The sequence below is a fragment of the Ranitomeya imitator genome, chromosome 3 (assembly GCF_032444005.1).
Source record: "Ranitomeya imitator isolate aRanImi1 chromosome 3, aRanImi1.pri, whole genome shotgun sequence".
In the NCBI taxonomy this organism is placed as follows: domain Eukaryota; kingdom Metazoa; phylum Chordata; class Amphibia; order Anura; family Dendrobatidae; genus Ranitomeya; species Ranitomeya imitator.
Genome location: NC_091284.1, coordinates 747,427,997 through 747,448,045, shown reverse-complemented (window position 1 = coordinate 747,448,045; position 20,049 = coordinate 747,427,997). Strand labels below are relative to the sequence as shown.

Sequence of the window (20,049 nt, the reverse complement as noted above, 5' to 3'; positions counted from 1 at the left end):
TTCCGTACTGCTATTTATGGGGTATAGCCGCCAAAGTCATGCTGATCGACAGCTGGCTCCCCGCAGTTGAGCAGAGGGGAGCCGTCAGTCAATCATCATGACATCGACAGAGATGCCCCATCAACAGAGTAGAGTGGAAGAGAAGCTGATGCTCTGTCAACATGACGTCAGCAAAAACAGCTAAACCGCTGGCAGGAGCCGTAGGTAGCAACTATCTGCCTGTCGTTCTTAGGCCCACAGTAAAATAATCCCGGCTAACCCCTTTAAGTGTGGAGCTTGCAGGGACAATTATGTATGGAGCTTAGTCTCTGCAACTCAACAATTGCTAACAGAAAACTAATATTAAAAATAATGAAGAATTGAAAAAGTATGTGGGAAAGCTGCAGGCCTCCTCATTCCTCCTGTGGTCACACTTTATGGTCAAAAATATTCTATAAAGGCTCTTATAGGGGCTTGTCAAAAACATGCGCCTCCAAAGAGGCTCTAGAGACAGATTGTCGGGGGTCTAACTGCTGTGGGATCAGTGATGAAAGAACCGAGCTGCGGCCATCATCATATATTGAGTCAATGGAGTTTGTTTAGTTTTTCCCCCCCAAGATCTAGTGCAATGACTGGTGGGAGATGTATCGTCAGACAACTGTTCTACACCAATGTAACTTGTAGGGTAATAATGTTATTGCTTCCTGACATACATCATCCTATGCACCTGACAGTATATACCATATGTACTCACATGCTGCATCGCCTTCACTGCCTTCAGCTGAGGAACCGACCAAGAGAAATATCTCAATAATTCCACCACCTACAGGAGAAAGACTTGGTTACACAGCGTCCCGAGGAGCGGCACACAACTCTCCATGCAGACCCCTGCTAACAGGCAGCTTTATGGTTAGGGTACAGCTGCCTTTTAGGGTCCATATTACAACCCCTTTACCTACTGTAAGTCTACTGAACCGATCATTATAGAGTTTTAGGCAATTTTCTAATGGGTAACATTTCTCCTTGTGGAGTGTGACAAGCCTGGCATGTCAGAGCGAGGAGACTTAGGAGCCATGCAGTGCTCCTCTGGGAAATTAAATATGCAAATTGTCTCTTCAGAGAGGAAAATGGCTAGAACTCTAGTGCCACCTATTGGAAGCAGCAATCATAAAATTCAATATCAACCCTTTAGGAAAAAAGCCAATTTGCATATAGTGTTTCGGGGTAATGCTCCTCATTAGTGCAAAGTATGAGATCTGATTTGGCTAGGTGACAAGCCTCTGGACTGGGGTGTAAGGGGTAATGTTTCTCCTTGTGGAGAGTGACAAGCCAGGCCTGGCATGTCAGAGTGAGGAGACTTATAAGCTATGCATTCTCCTCTGGGAAATTAAATATGAAAATTGTCTCTTCAGAGGAAAAGGCTATTTTCTAAGAAGAGATCATAGCTACCAAACAAAAGCATAGTGAAATATAGCTCTTCTAGCTGTACTATGAAAAGAAACAATCAAGCCCGTGTAGCAGACACTGCGTCTATACAGGGATATACAGGGGCGGATGTGAATGAACAGCAGTGTCCTGTAGTAGAATTTTTTTTATTGACACGTTCCCGATTTACTGTACCTGCTCACAGGAAAAATATCCATGTACACTCTCCAAGGCCTTGACTTTATAATCCGTAACCACAGCCTGCGGAAAGGAAAGAGCCAAAGAAATGATCAGGAAGAGACTGGTCAATATATCAGAACACATTAATGGCACTTATGTGTCCACATGGGATTCGGTGAAATTTCCAGCACACTTCTCTGTTTCTGCTGCAGAATAATTGCCCGTCCACAGATCAGGCCAAGCTCCAGCGCAGATTCCGCTGTATGAGAACTCGCCTATTTCTATCATTTACAGACAAATGTCCGCACTCAAATCCCAAGAACAAAATATGCTCCTTAGATTTAATAAAACGTCACTGTGCCTGGACATGGTCGCACCACGGCGAAAGGCAGTGACATTACAAGACTGGCATAGTAGGACTGCCACTTTACATGTACGGAGGGTAAAATCCAGAAGACCAAACCTTATAACCCCTGTCTCACCCCAAATCACGGAGAGCAAGACAGAACGGGATCCATCATGGTGACAATCTCCGACAGCAGTATAAAACACGCCAGCGAGGAGCGAGTCACTGCTCCTGCCCATCGGTGCGCCCGTGACATGATCGTGGTCATGATCGAGTCAATGGGTGGTCCTGACAGGCACAGGGTCTGCAGAGGACGCCCTGTGCCTGTCATTACTGAGCTCCTGTGAACGTCGGCCTGAGTCCGGCATTCATAAGAGATTGTGATTTCTGCTACATAAAGCACGGCTATGTACAGCACAAGCGATAGGACAATCGCAGCTGCAAGTCCCCAAATGGGACTATTCAACACAGTAAAAAGCTCTAAAAATAATATTAAAAAAAAAAAAAAAAGTTCAAAATTATCCCATAAAGGAAAAAAAACAAAACACATTTGGTATTGCTGCGTTCAGTATTGTCTAATCAAAATATAAAGTAAATTAAATTTTATAGAAAAGAACCTGAAGACTCCCCTCTTCTGACAAGCCTACAACCTGCAGTGGTCCTCAGTCTACTGATCCGCCGCACGACCAGCTCTACCCTCTCTTCGTGTATCCTCACCCATACCCCGTAGACTGTGAGCCCTCGTGGGCAAGGTCCTCTCTCCTCCTGTACCTGTTAGTGCCTTGTGTTAACTCATGTTTATTGTACTTGTCTATATTTGCCCCTAAGTGCCGTGGAATAAATGGTGCTATAAAATGTATAATAATAATCATCATAACAGGTAAAGAGCATAATGAGAAAAAAAAAAAAGCAAACCGCCAGAATTACTGTTTTGTGGCCGCGGTAACATTGCAATAAAATGCAGTAAGAGGTGATGAAAACATCTTATCAATAAAAACATCAGCTCAAAGCACAAAAAAATAAGACTTCACAAAGCCCCAGATCCCGAAAAACTAAAATGTTATGGGTCTTGGAAAATGGCGACAAAAGCAACATTACACTTTTTTTTTTTTTTATAATTCATTTTTATTGAAAATATTATAATACAACATTAGCACAAATGTGCAACACAGGTCAAAGTGACATAAATGCGTAATTGTGAAGCCATTGCAGTGTAAAGGTCTCAACCCGCTCCTCCCCAGTGCTCGCCCCCAACCTTTGACTGGTCAACTGTCCGGCGTCCCAAGCCTGCCAATCCCTGGTGAACTTCTGTAAGGCGTCATTTAATAAATGTGGTATTAGCCGCTTGAGCTATGGCCTCTTTCTTGGGAATAACATCGGTTTTCCAATGTTTAGCTAGTAGGAGTCTTGTCGGTAACACAATACGAGCCGCTACCACTCTAGAGAATGCGTGTAGGTTTAAGAGGGGGAACGACTCCTCGGGGGTCGGCTGGACGATCTGTCCCACTGAAAGTGAAATATGTCCCACAAAGAAGTTATAAGAGGATAATCCCAAAATATATAAAGGACTCCACCTGATTACAGTTTCGCCAACATAGGTGTGAGGTGTTGGGAAACATGGAATGGAGCTTCACGGGAGTAAAATACCAGCGGAGTATCAGCTTCTCGTGTGGTTCAAAGTGGGCTGCACAACCAAACATTACACTTTTTGACAAAGCTCGGAATTTTTTTTCACCACTTAAATAAAAACACAAACTGTGCATGTTCAGTATCTGCGCCCCCGTAATGACCTGGAGAATCACATTGCCCGGTCAGTTTTACCTTAAGGTACCTTCACACATAACGATATTGTTAACGATATCGTTGCTATTTGTGACGTAGCAACGATATCGTTAATTAAATCGTTATGTGTGACAGCGACCAACGATCAGGCCCCTGCTGGGAGATCGTTGGTCGCTGAAGAAAGTCCAGAACTTTATTTCGTCGCTGGACTCCCTGGAGACATCGCTGGATCGGCGTGTGTGACACCGATCCAGCGATGTCTTCACTGGTAACCAGGGTAAACATCGGGTAACTAAGTGCAGGGCCGCGCTTAGTAACCCGATGTTTACCCTGGTTACCATGCTAAAAGTAAAAAAAAACAAACAGTACATACTTACCTACCGCTGTCTGTCCTCCAGCGCTGTGCTCTGCACTCCTCCTGTACTGGCTGTGAGCCGGAAAGCAGAGCGGTGACGTCACCGCTCTGCTTTCCGGCTCCCAGACAGTACAGGAGGAGAGCAGAGAAGCAGAGCGCAGCGCTGGAGGACAGACAGCGGTAGGCAAGTATGTACTGTTTTTTTTTTTTTTACTTTTAGCATGGTAACCAGGGTAAACATCGGGTTACTAAGCGCGGCCCTGCGCTTAGTTACCCGATGTTTACCCTGGTTACCGGCCTCGTTGGTCGCTGGAGAGCGGTCTGTGTGACAGCTCTCCAGCGACCAAACAGCGACGCTGCAGCGATCCGGATCGTTGTCGGTATCGCTGCAGCGTCGCTAAATGTGAAGGGGCCTTTATACTGAACATAATAAACAATTGTGAAATTGCACTCTTGCATTTTTGTAATTTCAACGCACTTGGAATTTTTTTTCTCTGTTTTAAAGTATACTCTATGGTAAATCCAATGGTGCCATTCAAAAGTACAACTCATCCCGCAAAAAAAAAAAAACAACAAGCCCTCACATGGCAATATTGACGGAAAAAAAAAAAAAAAGTTTTGGATCTGGAAAGAAGGAAGAGGAAAAAAAACGGAAACACAAAGCATAAAATCGCAAGGTTCTGACGGGAATAAGCAAACGAATATAATTTCCCCAGAAGAGACTGGCCACTTGCTTACATTCTAGCCAATTATCAGGATCAGAGCTCTCCTGGGAATGCAGTGTGAATCTTCCCCTATAGGAGCGAGCACAGCTCGCGCTTCATGGCCGCAGCAGCTTCGCATTATTGCACCTTCCATTATGGCATCTAGAAGGTTTTATTATGGAATTTTGTAGGATTTTTAAGAAAAAAAAAAGCAAAAGAATGTGATAAAGGAAGAAGCATTACTTAGCCTTTGACCGATGATGTACATGACCGCTGCAGCCAATGACGGGTCTCAGCGGTGTCATTCTCACGTGCGGTGCAAGATCACTGGGACGAGCGATTGACTGCAGCTGTCATGCAAGTGCTGGAAGGGAAGATATAATTTGTGGTACAAGCGAGGACCACGTTGCCTCAGCACTAGGATTTTAAGGCATAAGTCTGATTTGTTACTGTATATTACCAAATCTCGAAAAATCCTAGAAAAGTTCCCTAAATTGGGACGCAGTGCCTATGACAGACCATTTCTCAGCGCACTATTCCTCTGCAAGCAATCAAGATGGATCCTTTATATGAAGACACAAGTTGAAATGACCCGCACTCAGAAGAATTTATTTTCATCAAGTTAAATATAAAATTTTTCGGACAGAAACTCTCAGCTTTTCAATACATGTTCCCCCTTTAAAAAATATTGTCCGTTGAGTTGCGCGATGCACCGCTGTCTTCACCTCTTCATCAGAGATCAATCTTCGACCTCGTAGAGCTTCTTTCAGGAGGAAATAATCCGCCATCACTCGTCTATACACCAGAATCCGTTCCCGTGCCCGCTCAATGTAGTCATCAGCCGTGGACGTGCGTCCGGCTCCTTCTTCACTAGTGCCACCTTACTTCTCTGTCCGTTCACACACACTTCTTCCACACTGCGCACAAAATCTTAGAGAAATATCGGCACCAGACACACCGCAAAAAAAACAAATCCCAGCACACCGCTCTTTGGTGAAAACCACATGTGAGGCGGCCATTGTTTTTCGCACCCCAGTCACAGATGTAACACATTCAGCCCCGTGCAGCAGTGACTGGGGAGACAAAGAATGGAACGCGCCGTAAGACATTCGGCCACCAAAAGTTTGAATATAACCAGAGTGTGGAAATTTGGGGACTCAGTCTCCAATATTGAATACATATATTTATGCGTGATAAAGGAGCCGTCCCCGACCAGAACATATGGTACACTAGAATAATAGCAGGAGCCACGGGAAATCCCAAAAATGTTACACCTGAACTAATTCCCACTATCTTCAGCCAGTGGCAGCCATATGGACGCTGTATGGCGGTGATGTCCACAGCGACATTACATTATGTAGATTATGTATAAAGGATGTGTGCGCATTGTGGCTCCGGAGCTGTATGCATAGAGCCCTGTAATGTACGTGTACCTTTCTGACTTCATCCAGCACCATCTCAAATGACTTCTTATCCATGGCTGCGTTTCTAGCTTTCTTACAGAACCATCCAAAGTGTAAGAAGGTCCAGGGAGTGGTTTTCTCCGTTGGCTCCTGTGCTGCCGGTTGTTACAGAGTCGATCTCACAGCGTTATAAGCATGAAGAGGCCATGATCACAGAGGGTTTCTCCTGCAGGACGCACAATGATAAGATGCTGCAATCTGAAAAGAAGATGGAGAAACTGATCAAGTGATGCAATGAATGATGATCCGCACAGAAGGAGCCAATTATAGCCTGTACCTTGGTTATAGCTAACCGAGTTGGTGCTGAGTAGATCCCCCCAGTTCCTATCATAACCGGTACCTTGGTTCTAGCCATCATTGGTGCTGCTGGGTAGATCCCCCGGCTCCTATCATAGCCGGTACCTTGGTTCTAGCCATTTTTGGTGCTGCTGAGTAGATCCCCCCGGCTCCTATCATAGCCGGTACCTTGGTTACAGCTAACCAAGTTGGTGCTGAGTAGATCCCCCCAGTTCCTATCATAGCAGGTACCTTGGTTCTAGCCATTTTTGGTGCTGCTGGGTAGATTCCCCCGGCTCCTACCACAGCCAATACCTCTGTTATAGCCAACTTTGGTGGTGCTGGGTAGATCACCCCGGCTCCTATCATAGCCTATACCTTGCTTATAGCTAGACAAAAAGACAAACATATGAATGTCAATTACCCGTCTTCATCTCTCACAAGTGATACTGAGAGAACACAACAAAATCCTAATAGGCCCATGGACTGGACTCATCGTTCTGGTGATAGAGGGGCTGCAATGAATGTAAAAACGTATAGTAAACACCTAAGAGCAAAGCATTCTTTAGAAACGGCTGAAAAAAAATCTTTATATCTTTATTGATATGCATTAAAAATTATTTTCAAAAAGATCATGAAAAAACATAAAAAACAGGATAATACAGATACAAAAAAGGTGGGTAATCCAGGATAGAACGTGTATACACCAAGTGAATAATAATAATAATAGTGTATGCGGTCAGAAGAAAATGATATAACAGAAGGTAAAACGTAGCAGTGAATAGTAGACAATAGGTGATAAAGACCTGAACAAAGCATATTCTCATACAGTTCATTATGTTATTTTATTAACAGGCTGCTTTATTATTTATTATGTATTGTCTACTATTCATTGCTACTTTTACACCATTACCTTCGGACAGCATACACTTATTATTCCGTTCTATCTAGGATTACCCACCTTTTTTGTATCAGTATTACTCTGGTTTTTTATGATATTTTTTTAAAATAATTTTTCATGTGTATATATCGGACATTTTTTGGCCTTTTCTAAAGAAAGCCTTGCTCTCTTAGGTGTTTATTATGATAGGTTTTCTGCATTTAGTAATGTGGTGATTGAGGATATTGGTGTGTTTAAAAATGTATAGTAATAAATGGAGGCATGCTTTATCCACTGCCTGCAGATCGGAGGAGGCAAAAGAATAAAAGGTTAAGATCAAGGAAAAAAAAATAAAAGTCACCTGGGAGGGAGGGAGTGTGCAATAAAATAAAGGACATTAACTGCTAAATCCTCCGCTGCTTCAGCACTCCACTGCCCTACGCCAGTCTGCATTTACTCGGCTGCAGCAATGATGTTCCATTGACATATGCAACACTGCAGCCAATCACTGGTCAGACTAAAAACAATCAGGAGGAGCAGTGGAAAGTCGGCTCTGTTATTTTTAACCCTGTAGGTTAAACTGTAGGTTAACAAAATTTTATCAGAAACCCCTTTAAGACGGAATTCTCCCTTAAAATATAGCACCAAAACCAGTGTGAAAAATCAGCATCCACTAATCTACATGTTGGACAGACTGAGGTGCACGCTTTCACTTTTGCCTTATAAAGGAATAAAGCCCCCCCCCATACACATTAGAGAAGTTGACTGGACACACTGATAATGGCCGACCCCCTGAGGCTTATCGGGGCCCTCCGATAAAAATACAAAGTGCATAGGAGAAAATAAGGATTCTACCTGTCACACAGCATGTGAGCACAGACACAGACACACACACACCACAGTTTAGTAAGCATTTTTAGCAACTATTTTTTTTACATAGCAAAGCTTGTATTTTACAAAAAATTTAAATCTTGCAATTTTTCACACTGTTCAGTGGGAATTTTTGAGACTCAATAGTTCCTTTTAGTGCTCTATCACACATCCTGATATTTCCGTTGCTGTTAAATCCTGTACCAGAGATATCAATGTCCGTGTGTGGCGTATGTGTGCCACATCAGTATCACATGTATCGGCGCCTGGGAAGCAGCGGTACAGTTAGCACTGTTCCCCGGTGCCGGGTTCTGAAGATGGCTCTCATCAGAATGATGACAGTTGTATTCAACTGATAACAGCGCAAGCAGACGACAACTGATGGAAGTATTCATCAGCCACTGCCTGCACTATAAACAAATTTAAAAAATTGACGTAGGGTTCCCCTGTATTTTTGATAATTAGCCAGGCAAAACTGACAGCTGCGGGCTGCAACACTCAGCTGTCAGCAAGGCTGGTTATGAAGAATAGAGGGGCCCCTAAACCGTATTTTTAATTATTTAAATAATTTAAAAAGGCAGCATGGGGTCCCCCCATTTTGGACATCCAGCCAATCTAAAGCTGACAGCTGTATTCTCAGGCTGGTACGTGGCCATGGATACTGACCTTGCCCAGCCTAAAAATAGCAGCCCACAGCCACCAAGAAAACAGGATTTTTGGTTGCTTACCGTAAAATCTGTTTCTCGGAGCCTTCATTGGGGGACACAGGAACCATGGTGTATGCTGCTGTCACTAGGAGGCTGACACTATGCAAATTAAAAAGTTAGCTCCTCCTCTGCAGTATACACCCTACCGACAGGAAGTAGGATATTCAGTTACTGAGAAAGCAGTAGGAGAAGTAACGTGTAAAAGAGAAAGAATAATAATAATATAATAATAAACTTTATCTACACAGCGCCAACAAATTCCACGGCGCTCCATAGATTAACAGTTTCAAACACTCAAAGAGTGTTCAACCAACTCAAAAGTATACAGTAAACAGAGCTGTTCAACTTGGGAGGGTGCTGTGTCCCCCAATGAAGGCTCCAAGAAACAGATTTTACGGTAAGCAACCAAAAATCCTGTTTTCTCTATCGCCTTTCATTGGGGGACACAGGAACCATGGGACGTCCCAAAGCAGTCCCTGGGGTGGGAAAAACATACTTCCATCAGGTCCGAGGACTCACCACTGCCGCCTGCAGGATCCTTCTGCCCAGGCTGGAGTCTGCCGTAGTTCGGCGAAAACATGTGGATGGAAGACCAGGTTGCCGCTTTGCAAAGCTGTCGGCGAAAGCCCTGTGACGTACCGCACTGGAAGCGCCGACTGCCCGGGTAGAGTGAGCTTTATCTCAGGAGGGGGCACTCTGTTCTTGACCCGGTAAGCTCCCAAAATTGCCGTTCTAATCGAGCGAGCAATAGTCGCCTTGGAAGCCGGCAGGCCTCTACGCACGCCATCAGGGATGGCGAACAGAGAATCCATCTTTCGGAAAGCGGCCGTGCTAGCGAGGGAGAAACTCACTGCCCTGACGAGGTCCAGCCTGTTCCACTATCGCTCCAGAGGATGATTCGGAGCTGGACAAAGGCAGGTAGAACGATGTCCTCGTTGAGGTGGAAAGATGAAAACCACCTCGTGAAATGAAGGAAGGCGGAGGCCTGGGACCACCTTGTCCTTGTGGAAAATCAAGAAAGGAGGTCGGCAAGAAATGGCCGCCAACTCAAAAACGCGGCGGATCGAAGCGATGGACCTGAGAAAAGCCACCTTCCGAGATAGAACTGACAGGGAAAAACTCCCTGAGAGGCTCAAAGGGGAAACCCCTAAGAACAACCAACACAACCTTTAAATCCCATGAATCCACAGAGGCCCTGTACGGAGGGACAGCGTGGGCTACTCCTTGAAGGAAGGTCTTAACCTGTGGCTGAGAAGATAATGTCTTCTTAAAGGGAAGAAGAGCGCAGGAACCTGGCCCTTTAGGGAATTGAGAGCGAAGCCCGAATCCAGTCCTGCCTGAAGGAGAACCAAATGGAAGGCAGGGAAAAGGACATAGGTGAAAAGCGGTTGGGCTCGCATGAACGAAAGTCTTCCGGGTACGATAGTAGAACCTGGAAGACAACGAAGGCTTCCTAGCCTGGATTGTAGTGTGACTCGACCGGGACGAAAGGCCAGACGCTCTTATAACTGTGGAGTCCACAGCCATGCCGTAAACTGAGCGACCGATAATTCGGGTGGCAGATCAGACCCTGGAGGCCAAAGCGTAGACGCCCACGCGGGAGGGTCGCGAGATCTGGAGACGAACCAAAGGAACCTTCCTGTTCCTTCGGGACGCAGAGAGGTCCACGTCCGGAGTCCCCCATCGAAGACAAATCTGATGGATGACCTCCTGATGCAAGGACCATAACCCTGCCGCGAGACCCTCGCAGCTGCGGAAGTCGGCGGCCCAACTGTCCGTGCCGGGGATATGCACCGTGGATATCACCAGAACCATTGCCTCTGCCCAGAGGAGGATCTTGGATACCTCGGCCAAGGAGCTCCGAGTCCCCCCTTTATGATTGACATATGCCACCTCCATGGCATTGTAGACCCCTGAGAATCCTTCCCTAGTGACGAGGGAAGAGAAAGATGGCCCGAAGCTCGAGGATGTTGATCTGCGGAAGAGACTCCTGCGCCGACCAACGACCCCAAGCAGTCAGATGGTGAAACACAGCGCCCCAGCCAAGCAGGCTGGCGTCCGTCGTCACCACTTGCCAAAGAACTGGAAGGAAGGACATGCCCTGGGAGATGAGAGGTGACGTCAGCCACCAGCTGAGGGACCCTTGACTCGGGAAGAGAGTCGGATAGGACGATCCAGGGACAAGACAGCCCTGTCCCACTGTGACAGAATGGCCTGCTAAAGAGGTTGAGAGTGAAATTGGGCAAAGGGGATTGCTTCGAACGTCACTACCATCCTGCCCAGAAACTTCATGGGCGATCAGAAGAAGGGAAGCCGAGGACCCTAAAGCAAGGGTACATCCCGACGAAGGATGGATCTCTTGTCCTCGGGAAGGAAGACTTTGGTCTGACGAGTGTCGAAGAGCATGCCCCGAAAAACGAGGCGCTGGGAAGCAACAAGACAGGATTTCTTCATGTTGACAAGCCACCCGAAGCGGACTAGGGTGTATAGGACGATGGACAGGCTCTGGTGAGCCTGAGAAAAAGGGGGACGGAGCCTAGAAGAGGATGTCGCCGAGGTACAGAAAAAAATAATAAGCCTCTGACCATCAAGATGGCTATCAGCGCCGCCATGGTCTTCGTGCAAACCCTGGAAGCGGTTGCGAGAATGAACGGCAGGGTGAAGAACTGAAAATGGTCCTGGAGCACCACAAAGCACAGGAATCTGTGATGTCCCGGGAAAATCGAGACATGAAGGTAGGCGTCCTGAATTTCTATGGAACACAAAAGTTCTCGAACCTCCATGGAAGCAATTACTGAACGATGGGAATCCATCCTTAAGAGTCTCAGACAAACTCTCCAGTTCAGCAATTTGAGATCCAGAATGGGACGAAACTTGCTTTTTTTTTTTTTTTTTTTTTTTTCTTTTTCTTCTTCTTCTTCTTTCAGTACCACAAAAGATTGGAATAGCAACCAGTGAACCGTTCTTTTTCTGGGACGGGAACTATTACTCCGGCTTTGAGGAGAGAAGCGGTGGCTGCGAAGAAAACCCGGAACTAGAACGGGGACTCTTGGGGTCGGGATCCGAAGAAACGATCCCTGAGTTGTGAAACGAACTCTATTTTGTATCCCGAGGATACAACTTCCCTGACCCATGCGTCCTCTGCTGAGGGGATCCAGACATCCCTGAAGAAGGGAAAACCGCCCATCCTGGGAAGTGGGCTGGCGTCTTGCTGTGAGTCATGCCGAGGTGGATCCTCCAGTCCTAGCCCTGGAGGATCTACCCTGGGAGTAGCGGGAGCGCCAGGAAGGCGTGTGGTCTAAGGCTATGTGCACACTTTGCAGATTCCACTGTGGATTTTTCCGCAGCGGAATTGCAAAATCCGCAGTGAAAACCCATCGCGGTTTTTACTGCGGATTTATCGCGGTTTTTACTGCGTTTTCTGCGGATTTTCAACTGCAGTTTTCTATTGGAGCAGCTGAAAATCCGCAGAAAAGAAGTGACATGCTGCGGAATGTAATCCGCAGCGTTTCCGCGCGGATTTTTCTGCAGCATGTGCACAGCGATTTTTGTTTCCCATAGGTTTACATTGAAATGTAAACTCATGGGAAACTGCTGCGGATCCGCAGCGGTCAAATCCGCTGCGGATCCGCAGCAAAATCCGCAAAGTGTGAATATAGCCTAAAGGAAACAGTCTTCTACTCTTGATGTGCCTGTGGCCTCTGTTGCTGCGGGGAAAAGGAGTTTGACGTCACGAAGCGACGTAAAGGCCGAAAGGACCGAAATTGCCGTCTAGGAGGGGGGCGACGAGGTGTAGACTTGTGCCCCCCGGTAGCGTCCTAATGATTTGGCCCAACTTAGAACCAAAGCGACGTGAACACTGAAAAAGGCAGGCTGGTAAGGGACTTTTTGAAGACAAATCCGCCTGTCAGGCCTTGAGCCAAACGGACTGACGGATGGCAACGGCATTGCTGGACACCTGAGCCGCAAAAGACGCGGCATCCAGGGAAGCGGAGACCAAGTATTCACCCGCATGAGAAAACTGGTTGGCAAGCTCCGCCAGCTGTCCAGGAGGGCCCTGTCCAGAATGCTCCGACGGAGTTGTGTGACCTTTGGATATGGATAATGAAACCCAAGTATAAGCAATGGCCGGGCAAAAATAGACGCAGCCGATTCGAAAGCTGAGCTCGCAAAGGATTCTGACTCTATAGTTAGAATCTTTCAGAGATGCTCCGCCAGATAGCGGGAGGACCGTGTTGGAGGACAGAGTCCAATAAGCGGTGAGCTCCAGAGAAAAGGGATATAAAAAACGCCAAGGCGCTTTCCTCTCTGAAAGCGGCTGGTCGGATTCTCTTTTTCTCTCGTCAGGGCCTTCTCGAATTCAGGGTGAGAAGCGAAGACCTTGGAAGGTGGCTTCGACCGTCTAAACGAAACCGCCTGATCCGCGCGTTCCGTAGAGGGATCTTTGATGCCACGGGTCTGGTTGATTGCTCCAATGAGGCTCTGAACCATATCCCTCATGTTAGCGATTTGGTCAGAATGCAGCGCCAAAACGTCCCTCTGAAGGTGCGTCCGAAAACGCCTCGCCTGACTCGGGAGAGGATTGGGAAGAAGCTGACCGCTGAAATGGGTCGTGAGGCGAGATGGAACGGGAAGAGGAGTCGCAATGGCGCTCCGGTCTGGACCTCTTTAAGGCCTATCCTGGTAGGCTCAGACGGGGCTACTTGTGACCCGCTGGCTACTGCGGAGGTCTGCCAGGACAATCTATCCAGAACGGACACCGGGGTCTGGGATACCCTGGTGAGATCCGCCACAGATTGAGACAGAGAGGAAGCCCACCCTGGGATAGGGTCCTCACTCTCTCGGGGCAGAGGGGGGGGGGGGGGGAGCCCAGAACGATGTGGGATCGCTGCAGTCCTGACAGGTGGGAGAGGACTGACCTAAGGGGAACCTGCCCTTACAGGAGAGCACAAAAGGTGCCTGACTAAAGCAGAGGAAGGGTATTGGTCTGCAGTGCAGAGCTACTCACGGAAGATGTCCTGTGGATAGCTTCGGCTGTAGGAGGAGGTCGGCAGGGAAGGCAGGTCCTGTAAGAAATCACCGCTGGGTCCACACGCCGGGAGTGGTGTAAGGCCCCGCACTCTGAAGTCCGCAGCATGAGCCAAGAAGCGCCGAAAGCAGCCGGCGCTGAACCTGCATGATTGAGAGTACAAAGATGGCGCCGGCCGCAGTCTGTGCTGAGGCCAAGAGGAGTGGGCGGGGCTAAGCGCCGGAGAGGAGAGAGGGGAAGACGCGGGAGAAAAGCCCGCCGGAAAGAGGACGGGGGCGGAGCCATAACGCCACACTAGGCCCCGACCGAAGCCGGGGCCTAAATTAGCTCCCGGTGGCCGTCGGGAATGGAAGCCGCGGCGTGGAGGCCCCGCAAGGCTAGCCCACCCGACGGAGAGAGCGGGGGCTAGAGTCACTGCGGCGCGGTCTGTGCCTAGGCCAGGGAGTGGCTGGGGCAAAGCGCCGGACAGAAGGGGGAAAACGCGGGAGAAAGACCCGCCGGAAAGAGGATGGGGCGGGGCCGAAACGCCGCACTAGGCCCCGACAGAAGCCGGGGCCTAAATTAGCCCCCGGTGACCGGCGGAAAAGGTCCAGGCCCCGACCGAAGCCGGGGCCTGGATTAGAGCCTGGTGACCGCTGTGGGGGAGAGACGCCGTGGAAACCTTACAAGGCCCCGGCGCTACCGCCGCAATGAACCCCTTCTCTGGTGGACCCATGTGCCGCACAAGGGAAGCTGAAGAGAGATCCAGGGTGAGGTAAGAGCCCTGGACCCCAAACTGTGGGACACAGTGACTTCCCCATAAAACAACCCCTGAGCCCCACTCTTAGATTGCTAGACAGGGGAGAAAATACTAACCTTTCTTCATCTGTATACTTACCCTTGAATGATCTGGGATGGTATGGGGAAAATACTCACCTCAAACCTCCCACGCCGGTACTAACCTGAAGAGGAATGAGACGTCCAGGAGCTGATGGACGTCCTCGTCTCCGCAACCGACAGGCTCTGGTGGGCGAGTGGGTGGGGGACGGAGCCAGGACCGGACTTCTGAGCACGCTTGTGTGCTAGGATCTTGGTCCTGGAGAGGGATCTATGAGGATACGGGGTGGCAGTACACGCCGTACTCATAGTCCGTATTGTGGGACTACAGGTGTGACTGTTCACCCTGTATCCCTCCGGAAAACCTGAAAAGAAAATGACGTACATTGAGGTAGATAAGGGTCTAATGAAAGACCCGTGTCCACCTCCTACTGACACTAAGCTAAACTGAATATCCTACTTCCTGTCGGTAGGGTGTATACTGCAGAGGAGGAGCTAACTTTTTAATTTGCATAGTGTCAGCCTCCTAGTGGCAGCAGCATACACCATGGTTCCTGTGTCCCCCAATGAAAGGCGATAGAGAAAAGGCACAGTTATTAGATGCACCAGTTCTGGCACTTTGCCCAACTCTTCTCTTGTCCTGTGGAGGAGGAAAGTGGGGTTCATATTTGTGGGGTTGATGTCACCTTTGTATTGTCTGGTGACATCAGGCCCACAGCTTAGTAATGGAGAGGCATCTATAAGACACCTATCCATTACTAAACCTATAGTTATATGGTAAATAAAGACACAGCAAGTATAAAGTCCTTTATTTGAAATAAAAAACAAAACACACTTTTCCTTTTTTTATCTAAAAATAACAAACAAAGTTATACTCACCTAACGCCTTTCCATTAAAGCTCTTGTCTCCTGTAATAAAACCAAAAATAAAAAACAACCTTATCCCTCACCTCTCCATTGTTCTGTCCCGCGCTGTAATCCATGTCTAGGAATAAACAGTTTCGAACCTGGACGGTGCCAAGATGCGAGCATCCAGGCCGATAACCACTGATGAATGAGCTGCTGTGAGCGCAGCATCAGTGAGTAGTGGTGAACCCACCGAGGTTACTGCCGGTCATTGAGGCTGCGTTCCCAGCCGGGCTTAACTGCGGCGACCTCAGCACCGTAAGAAAAAGTCGGTGAGTTCACCGCAATTTCTCACTGTGATCTACGGTGAACTCATTGACTTTTTCTCACATTGCTCAGGTCGCCATAGTTCAGCCCCGCTGGGAACGTAGCCTCTCTGACCAGCCATAACATCGATGAGGTCACCGCTGCTAATTGAGGCTGCGTTCGCAGCAGCTCATTCACCAGTAGTTCTCAGCCTGGATGCTTGCATCTTGGTACGGTCCAAGCTGAAAATGGTTAAATCCCAGACATGAATTACAGCGTGGAACAAAACGATGGAGAGGTGAGGGATATGTTTGTTTTTTTATTTTTGTGTTATTACAGGAGACGAGGGCTTCAATGGAATGGGCGTTAGTTGAGTATAACGGTTTGTTTGCTTTTTTGTTTTTTTAGATAAAAAAGGTGTGTGTTTTGTTTTTATTTCAAATAAAGGACTTTATACTTGCTGTGTGTTTATTTACCATATAACTATAGGATTAGTAATATATAGGCGTCTTATAGACACATCTGTGCTTTGGCTGGTTATCAAAAAATGGAGGGGACACCGCGTGTTTTTTTTATTACTTAAATAATTAAAAGTACAGTGTGTGGACCCCTCTATTCTTGATAAATAGCCTTCCTAAAGCTGACAACTGAGGGTTGCAGCCCACAGCTGTCAGTTTTGCCTGGCTGGTTTATTTTCAAATGTATTTATAACACAGGAGCTGGCTGATGAATACTCCCATCAGCCACCGCCTGCTCGCACTGTTATCAGTTGAATACAACTCTCAACATTCTCCCCTGCTCGTGCTTCTCGCAGGCAAAGCAGGGGAGAATGAGCTGTCTTCAGCACCCGGCACCTCGGGGAACAGTGCGAAAGGGCCGCTGCTTCCCAGGTTCCGGTACGTGCGATACTGATGTGGCACACGGTTGCCATACGTATGCCACAATTATTACACACACTGATATCTCCAATACAGGTTTTTCCGGTACCGGAAACATCAGGGAGTGTGAAAGAGCCCTTACAGGAAATAACACATGTACATAGCCACACTGGTCTGATCCTAACCACATTTTGTATATTGAAGTGTATAATGAGCGTTTGCAAAGGTCACTGTGAAGAGAGGAGGAGCAGGGGAGCTGTGACATCGCCTATTGGTGGATCCCGTGCTATCAACTGTGTATAGAACTGATACCTATCATTGTAACACTGACTCTGACGATAAGGAGCCTGCTGAAAACTCTTCCTGAAATGACAATACCAATAAGTAACAAAAGCCCTAGTGACCACTGTGAAAATTGCAAGATTACAATTTTTTTTTTTCAATAAAGATCTTGACATGGAAAAATAAACTATTGCCAATATATCTTTAAAAATAATTAAAAAAAAAAACCCTGATTTAAGGAATAGATTATTTTCTGATGCTAGCTCCCCTTTGAGACTGGCTGTAATCTTTAGCTAGCTGGTGGCCAATCACTGATTTGAGGAGATTTTCCTTCTAACCCCCTCCCTCATACACATGCACATTTGGCTCAGCTATTCCAAAAGGGAGGGGGGAGTAAATGGCTGACAAAGATCTCTGCTGGACGTTCCTATGGTAGCCCAACATCAGGCTTCTTTTTGACCCCTTCCTTCAAGGCCGCCATGCACATCAGATTGTGGGCAGATCTCGCCAGGTTCAGACAATATTCATCTGATGTGTGGGCAGATCTCGCCAGGTTCAGACAATATTCATCTGATGTGTGGGCAGATCTCGCCAAGTTCAGACAATATTCATCTGATGTGTGGGCAGATCTCGCCAGGTTCAGACAATATTCATTTGATGTGTGGTTAGATCTCGCCAGGTTCAGACAATATTCATCTGATGTGTGGGCAGATCTCGCCAGGTTCAGACAATATTCATCTGATGTGTGGGCAGATCTAGCCAGGTTCAGACAATATTCATCTGATGTGTGGGCAGATCTCGCCAGGTTCAGACAATATTCATTTGATGTGTGGGTAGATCTCGCCAGGTTCAGACAATATTCATCTGATGTGTCCGCTGAACCCAGCAATGGACGGGGATGTTAGAAAGTTACCTGTGTTCATCGATGTCAAGATCATTGGTCAACGGCTCTGTGTCGATGGCCTCCTAAATCTTAATGGCGGATTTCATTCTTGACACCAGCTCCTGTATAAAAACACATTTCATTCATTAATGAATTGAATATTCGTCTTATTTATCAGGAAACACATTGCCACATATAAACCATTTCTACCTACATACAATCTGATGGGAACTATAAAGAAGGTGAACACAGATATATCCGCTGGTGAGCACTGGAATGCTCCATTTGTAGATTTCGCTGGGATCTCTAGACATACAGAGATGACTGGATCATACTGCATACAGTGGATCATTTACGCAAGTATGAACACTGCACTAATAGGGTTTTCCAGTGTTGAGAAAACTCTTTTCCCTTGGTGTAGATTGCTTTCTTTTAAAAAGGGTCTACTCCCCCTCCCCAGGTCCCACACTGAATCCCTGCCTCTGCATTGATAGCGCTTCGGCCGATCAGTGAGCACAGTGGCTCTGCCAAGTAGACGGCACGAGTTGCTCAGAGTGATTGAACTCGCTGATTGGCTGCAGCGACGTCAGCACTGCAGACAATAGCTGACGATTAGAGTGACAGCAGAGACTCAGCGCTGAACCAGGGGTGGGTGAGTAAAGCCAGTTTGTTTTTGGTTTTTTTTCTTGCAATAAGAGCTAAACTGATGACGACCAGAGCAGAAGTAATACAATATCTAATGACGGGGGCCCCGGCCTCGACCCCTTCATTCCTGAGCATAAGAGGACTTGGTGGTCAGATGCCACCAGTCAGTGACTTATCCTACAGATATGGGCCATCACTATGTAAAGTGGGATTTATCATAAAACGTGCGGTCAGGGAATCCCATGTAACTGATCCTTTAACCCAACAACGCCCCAGCATCGTACAAGCGCTCGCTCCTAGACTTCAGTCCTACAACGCTGGAAACATAATGTGACGCTCCTGATCCGACAATTGTCCCAGCTGTCGCAGACCAAAATATTGGGTGGAGGGCAAATATCGGTAGAGGACAGAACGAACCCCCGAGAGAACGGCTCCAACGGTCAGTGACATGGATCCTACACCAGTGACTGCAGCCGTCCATCGCCGAGTACAGCGCTCCGCCGGCACAAACCTGAACCAACCGGGAAATCACTGACAGCAGCAGGGTCATCCGGCAGGAGACATTACTTATGACCTGCCGTGCCTCCTGCCACGTACAAGAGTCATCTGCTAGAAAGCAAAGAAAGTTGTTTGTAAACAAGACGCTTGCTACAAAGTTACAATATTCTGTCATTGCTCGCAAACTGTGACTACAAACATTGTTCAGAGGCTGGAGACTCTGGAGGGTGACGTGGCGCCGGACTATCACGGTCCTGCTCATCGGGCCCCTACCAGCACTCGGTGTCGGCACTAGCTCCTGCCGGTGAGCGGATCGTGCAGCGCCAAATCCCAGCCCTTCTCTCCTATTGCCCCCCATGTACGCTGCGGGCAGGACCCTCACTGCTCCGGCGTGTTACTCTGTGAGCGCTGTATACGTCCGCTCATTGTACATCGCTGCGCAATATGTTGGTGCTATAGAAAGAACAGTGTTGTCATGCGACACCAATCTCCTGTCTGCGCATATTTCCCTCCTGGTCGCCGCAGAGGGACCCTGTGCGATCGGTCACCATCGGGGGTCCGCGGGCCGGAGGTTTCATCCACTGACAGCAAAGAGTTAATAGTAATCTGGTACAAGGGGTCATAGACAGTGGCAGAACTCATCATCGTCCAGTAACGGAGGTTTATTTGTAGGAAGCAGCCGATCCCTTTAAGAAGCCCCGTGCACGGAGTGCCGCCACTCACCGCCTGTCTCCCGGTCGGAGGCCGGGCATCTCCTGCACCGATCACCGAGTCACACACGGAGGGTCTTCCCGCGAGCGTACAATGGATGAAGCCGCAGGATGCAGCGCTCAGCTTCCGGGGCCCTGCTGCAATGACGCCGCACGGAGACTCCCCCCACAGAACGGCCGCCTCCGGAG

The 20,049-nt window shown here is 47.8% G+C and overlaps 1 protein-coding gene across 2 annotated transcripts in view; it reads right to left on the bottom strand.

The window, feature by feature from the left end:
* The window catches only part of PROSER1 (proline and serine rich 1), a 94,073-nt gene extending 74,071 nt beyond the window's left edge, over positions 1-20,002 (bottom strand). The window contains exons 1-5 of one of the 2 annotated variants that reach the window (XM_069758924.1): positions 19,874-20,002; positions 18,038-18,129; positions 6,205-6,432; positions 1,600-1,665; positions 734-802 (exon numbers count right to left, since the gene is read on the bottom strand). In XM_069758924.1, the coding sequence (XP_069615025.1) occupies positions 734-802; positions 1,600-1,665; positions 6,205-6,249 (180 nt within the window). In that variant the 5' untranslated portion in view covers positions 6,250-6,432; positions 18,038-18,129; positions 19,874-20,002. Of the gene's footprint in view, positions 1-733; positions 803-1,599; positions 1,666-6,204; positions 6,433-18,037; positions 18,130-19,873 lie in introns of those variants that run through there. The other variant, XM_069758923.1, reaches the window with a different exon arrangement.
* Between the last annotated feature and the right edge of the window lie 47 nt (positions 20,003-20,049).